The sequence below is a fragment of the Glandiceps talaboti genome, chromosome 2 (assembly GCF_964340395.1).
Source record: "Glandiceps talaboti chromosome 2, keGlaTala1.1, whole genome shotgun sequence".
Classification (NCBI taxonomy): Eukaryota; Metazoa; Hemichordata; class Enteropneusta; family Spengelidae; genus Glandiceps; species Glandiceps talaboti.
The window spans coordinates 5,364,549-5,371,203 of NC_135550.1; the positions used below are offsets into that span (position 1 = coordinate 5,364,549).

At 36.9% G+C, this 6,655-nt stretch overlaps 1 protein-coding gene across 1 annotated transcript; it reads left to right on the forward strand.

The window, feature by feature from the left end:
- Positions 1-5,454: 5,454 nt before the first annotated feature.
- On the forward strand, positions 5,455-6,255 carry LOC144453647 (uncharacterized). The gene has a single exon (XM_078144974.1). The coding sequence runs from the start codon at positions 5,455-5,457 to the stop codon at positions 6,253-6,255; it is 801 nt and encodes a 266-aa protein (XP_078001100.1).
- Positions 6,256-6,655: the final 400 nt, after the last annotated feature.

The window sequence follows — 6,655 nt, forward strand, 5'->3', positions numbered from 1 at the left end:
AGGGTATTGGTTTTCGGTCAAAATTGGTCTAAAATGGGGTCTGGGGTTGGCCAGTGGGTACCCCCCCCCTGTTTATAACATACTGAATCAACAACAGAGGGTGTATGTCATAGCTGCCATTGCTGATCGTAGATGAATAGTCATAATGGTAATGTATTTACGTGGGCACAGTAACTATGACTGACAGGGTGGTGGCCAACAAGAGTGTGTATACTGTAGCAAGCATGGCTGGCATACTCAAGGTGGTCAAGTATGTATTCACTAAGTATGATAGACAAGTAAAGGTAATCAGCACGAGTGTATAGGTAGCCAACAGGAGTGTGACATGCACGGACACAGACACATACATACATACATACATACATACATACATACATACATACATACATACATACATACATACATACATACATACATACATACATTGAAGTGTCCAATTTACAATAAACTGACACATTTTGACAATAGTGGCGTTACGATAAAAAAAGTGTAACATTTAGGAATGTTTGGCCTGTTCCACTAAAAGTGGCAAAATTTGATATTTCAATTTTCATTAGAAAAAATAACTAATCGTAAGTTAGTCCGACTACTCGATAAGGAGTGAACAAAACATTATCTGATGGAACAAAAAATCTAAACAAAACATTATCTGATAGATATTTGACTTATCTAACAATCCTAAGTTAATATATACAAGCTGACAATTCTGTTGGTCACGATGACTAAGTGGCACTCATCTGGGGTCTCGCACTAAAACTAGAGCTCTGGAGGTTTTTGACTTTATTTTGGTAACAATTTCACAGCTTCGAAAAGTTAAATTTAATGTACATTTTATCTGTATTTGCATGGCATATACAGCAACTAGTATGGTATGTATTATATTTCTTAAGTACTATGACTGAACAAAAGGTAAGACTCAAATATACTGAAGATCAGACACAGTCATGCCCATCAGACACAGTCATGTCCTCATTCACAGATTTCAGAAGAGGGTGACCCTCCGGCCGAAGTAAATGACCAGTCCCTAATTAAACATTATTTTTTCACATGGCTTGTTCATGCATGAACTCATGGACAATTCACATATTATAACTTTCGACATGGGGCCTCAAAAAAAAATTCAGTCTTTTATATTTGTAACATTTTCTTTATCTCCTATGAATCACAGGGCTGGATGTGACTTTTCCTTTATTTAAGTACCTTTAACATAACATAACATATTATATGACGTGACGAGCGATGTTACCTAAGGACACTGGAGTGAGAGAGATGTCACATTTATATATTTGAATGACATCATTTAGAGTTTGCATGTTCTTTCTCTACATATTCAGGTGTGATGTGTGAATAAAGTCACTTAAAGTTACTTGATTAACACCTTAGTTTGGTGTGTTTCTTTGAAAAATGAAAAAAGATTGTAGTCAAAAATAGTATCTTTCAATTCAAAACTCTCTACCCTTGAACCCTAACACGTTCACAACAAGGATTAACATTACTCTGATACAGTAAAACGTTGCCAAGCATTGTTAAAGTGACCATATGGATTGGATATTATTTTTGCTATAACGCAACCTTCCATTACGACAAGTAAAGCCGTAATGAATAATACAGGTTCAATAGTTCACTGCAATATGATCTACATACCCAGAGCAATACAAAAAAGAAAGCCGCGCCTATATCTTACCTAGTATAGCAGAACAACGCAGCGATAAAGTCTCTCTGATATTATGTTAAGTTGATAGCCATGGAAGGTGTCATTTGTGAGGAAGTGACTAGCCAAGAATGTAAGTAATTTATCATACTGTTCATACACAATGTTCTAAGGAATTTAATTTTTCTAAGGTTAAAGTTACATGGCGCATGAATACATCGGATCTCTCTCTCTCTCTCTCTCTCTCTCTCTCTCTCTCTCTCTCTCTCTCTCTCTCTCTCTCTCTCTCTCTCTCTCTCTCTCTCTCTCTCTCTCTCTCTCTCTCTCTCTCTCTCTCCAACGTCTGTGATAGCATATGTAATATAGATGATGGTCGCTCCGTATAACTTCTCCTAACCCGCTCTGAAACAAAATGTAAAATAAACACGAACACAATTTAGTATCACGTAGATTTTCAATCGAGAATGGGTGAACGGGACGGGTACGTGGGGTGTGCCAGGTCTAGTTATGGAAGAGGGGTATCCAACAAAGTAATACGCCCTTTAAGTGCACAATGGAAGTATAACATACATACATACATACATACATACATGTATACATACATACATACATACATACATACATCCATACATACATACATGCATACATGCATACATGCATACATGCATACATACATACATACATACATACATACATACATACATACATACATACATACATGCACGCACATCTTTCTATTGATTGTCGCAGATAATAGGAACTCTGTGTTGTCAAGAATATACTTTTGCATGAATTAATCTATTGTTATAATATTCTTTTTATATCACATGTTTACTATGATCACTACGTTGTCCCTGCGAGTCCAAACATGCAAATTCTTGAAATCTAAATGGGTGTATTTAGGGCTGGTAACGTCTAACAGGCTGGGATCAGTGTTTTCTTTTCAAACTGATGCCATACACAAATAATCTCTGTTTAACTGAGAAACTATGTAATAATCAATGCTGAAAAGAGTTTGCTACTGAACAAAAAATCTGAATTAGTCGTGAAATGTCGCAATGAAAGTAAATATTCCCTAGCCAACTATAGACGTAAACCTCCGTAAGGAATATTTTAGTCCGACCATGTTGTTAGGCAATATATACACAGTGTATATATCGACCTTGACAATCCCAATTTTATCAGTCGTCTGATGATCTCTGAGGAGGCGTGAAACTCTAAGTAACGACTTATAACGTTAACATTCTTATTCTTTTGAATTAAGTAATATATACATATGTATACATACATGTATCCAACCAACCATCCATCCATCCATCCAGCAATCCGCGCGCACACACACACACACACACACAAATACATACATACATACATACATACATACATACATACATACATACATACATACATACATACACACACACACACATGTCATACATACATACATACATACATACATACATACATACATACATACTTACATACATACATACATACATACATACATACATACATACATACATATACATACATACATACATACATACATACATACATACATACATACATACATACATACATACATGTACATACATCATATGATTAATGAGCGAGGACAAGAGTGAGATGATATTACTGGAAGGTAATATTACTAAATGAATGAGATATTCAAGACCATATTGAAGTATTCCATGGTTTCAAATTATGTGTACATGTGAATGGTTAGATATTGTAAACGGTCTCCGACATGTCCCTTTTTTCAAAAATGATTCAGTGAGGGAGAGCGGTCACCCTCTCCCACACCCTCCTCACCAACAGCTATCATGGTGATGCTGTATCTCCTCCAAAATAAAGATTGAAAATAAAGGTTCTGTTGGCTAAGTATCAGCAAGTAATGATTACAACTCATTGTGAGATGTCTTCTTGTGAAGCTTACATCCATTTATAGACACTTCAGTCAATTAACACTATTGCTTTCATGTACTGTATTGGTGCACCATAAATATTTGTTTTCACATTGAAATTTGCTTTGAAGTTGAGGGTATTTGCATACACCGATTTTTGTATTGCTGATTTCTGTTACTTTCTTCTCAAATGTCTTATCTATTTAATGATCCTCCAAAGTTTCATTGTACATATATATAGTATTATTTTATACATATAGATATAAATTCTACTTTTTATTTCAGGATTTGTTTTTACAGTTGATTAGAATTTGTTTTAGATATTATGCTATGTAAATGAGTTTGCGCTGCTAGCTGCATCTCACGAAGCCTCTGATATTATCGATATTTTCGCTGGATTGTATTTTAGTTACACCGTCCTACTCGACATTGAACCACTTCTAAAGTCCTAGAGGTACTGTCTGACCACCATTTTTGAACTATTATCTACCCCCAAGTTTTTTGAGTGCATTTCAGTTTTTTCTTCACCATACCCTTGGCAAAAGGCTACCCTGAACTTCACACCTTTACCTACCAAGGACCCAGCAGAATGCATTCCATGTTGCATAACAGACTCTCACTTATTAGCATACGAAAGATTATCATCAACAACCCAATCTTGAGAAGACTGGATTCCAACACCTGGCATGCACTAAAATCACTGAATTTATGTAAAACACCATCTACCAAGAGGAGGACAACTGCAGGTAAGAATCGTCATATTCCTGTATTCACAACATTTAGATCAAAGACCAATCAACACCTTCAGAGAATGACATGCCATCAGAATGTCACCAGTATTCCGTTACTTCAAAAGTCAGCACCTACTTATCACCTAGTGAAGAACCTTGATTGTTGCCTACTAAAGTCTAGATCGATAAGAAATAAATCCACCCAGATAACTGATTTTGTAAATGAACATGACCTTGACATTGTTATGTTCACCGAAATCTGGTTACGTGGTGATGAAAGTGACCACTTCACCATTAGTGAAATTACACCACCGGGCTACAAGTTCACATCAGATACCTCCGAAGTCCCGAAAGGGAGGGGGTGTTGCAGTCATGTCGAAGACTAATTTGAAAATGGTAAAGGAAAAGCATTACCAACCATTCAAATCATTTGAGTATATAGAAACATATATGCACCATTGGATGACCACAAACCTACTTAAGCTGAATTCTGACAACACGGAATTGTTATTTTTCGGTTCTCGTCAAAATTTGTCTAAATTGTCAGCACTGAAACCATCGATGGAGATAAGCGACTCTACCATAAGTCCAACTATATCAGCCAGAAACCTCGGTATTCAACTTGACAGCTGGGTTAATATGGACAATCAAGTAAATGCACTTTGCAAAGCAGCTTATTTTCACATCAGGAATATTAGTGCAATTCGGAAATATCTAACTGAAGACACAATCAAACACCTGGTGCATGTGTTAGTAACATCCAGACTAGACTATGGAAATAGTCTCCTCTACGGCATCACCCAATGAAATATAAACAAACTCCAACTCATCCAGAACACCTCGGCTCGTCTTATTACCAGAATAAAGAAACATGACCACATCACCGACGTATTACGTAAACTCCATTGGCTTCCAATAACCGAACGAATCAAATTCAAGATCATACTCCTGACCTATCGAGTCCTCAACGGTACCGCCCCATTGAAGATAGAGGGCGGTACACAAGGAACAACATCACTATGTACATGGCTCCCCAAAAGTTTGCCTAAATACTGCCTATTTTTGCGATTAGTGGACCATTGTCATGCCTTCAAAGTGTTCTCATTGCAAGACCAAGAGAGCAGTAGTCTCGAGTGGCGATGATTTGATGTTATGCCGCTCCTGCAACATGAAAAGATCTACAACCCTACAACTCCAAGAAAGTAATGCTAACATGGCGGCTGACGATGACGTGTCAACAGGTAACAAAGGTGACGTTACATTGGTATTAGTAATGGAAAAACTGGAATACATCAGTCAAGAGATCTCTAGTCTGAAACATGGCCAAACAACCTTGACGACGTCAATGGATTTCATTAACGAAAAGTTCGAGAATCTGCTTTATCGCATTTCTGAACTTGAGGAAACGAACAAAAATCTCGAAAAAACAAATACCGAGTTACGTAATCGTATCACTACCTTGGAAATAGATGCAAATCAACAAAACCAGTATTCGCGCCGAAATAACTTGGAAATTAGTGGAATACCTGAGCGCGAAAATGAAAATACAGATGACATAACATTATCTGTTTTACGAAACATCAATCCTGGAATCAGTATAGATGACATCGATGTTACGCATCGCATCGGCAAAGTCCAAAGCCCTACTCTACCTCACACTGCTCGACACAGACCGATAATTGTAGCATTCACCAACCGAAGAAGTCGGAACGCTATCTATGACCAGCGCCGCAAGATAAAAGACATATCGACGGAAAATCTTGGCTACTCTACAAAGAACAATATCTATATAAATGAGAATTTATGTCCTGCTGCAAGACAACTTCAAGGTAAAGTCAACAATGCAAGGAAGAAGTCGGGATATCGATATCTGTGGACTCACAATGGCCGAATTTACATCAAGAGAGACCAGCAAGCTCGATCTATTACAATCTCAAATGAAGCTGATATTGCTAAGTATTGTACTTAATTAGTTATTGAGGCAAATGTAATATTTTTCTTATGAACAGTGACCAAACCTATATAGATAATCTTTTTGTTATCAATAACCATTCATTAGAACCGACAATATTTAACCAGAATTTCTATTCAAATCTCAAAACCTCTTTCTCTGTGTCACATTGCAATGCTCGCTCACTTTCTAATAGCATAGACGATGTTGCTCTTTTGTATAACCATTGTATGGAAAACTCTTTCAAAGTTATCGGTATTTCCGAAACTTGGAAAATTGACAATTCCAGTCTACTTAATTTACCAAACTATTCTCTCGAGCTAGTGTCGAGAAACTTTGGCCGAGGTGGTGGAGTTGGTGCATACATCCACTCCTCCCTCAACTATAAGATTTTGCAATATAATGTTATGCACACAGA

Bases quoted from the DNA above. Each gene is read 5' to 3' on its own strand.
- LOC144453647 (XM_078144974.1), top strand. From the start codon at position 5,455: ATGAAAAGATCTACAACCCTACAACTCCAAGAAAGTAATGCTAACATG.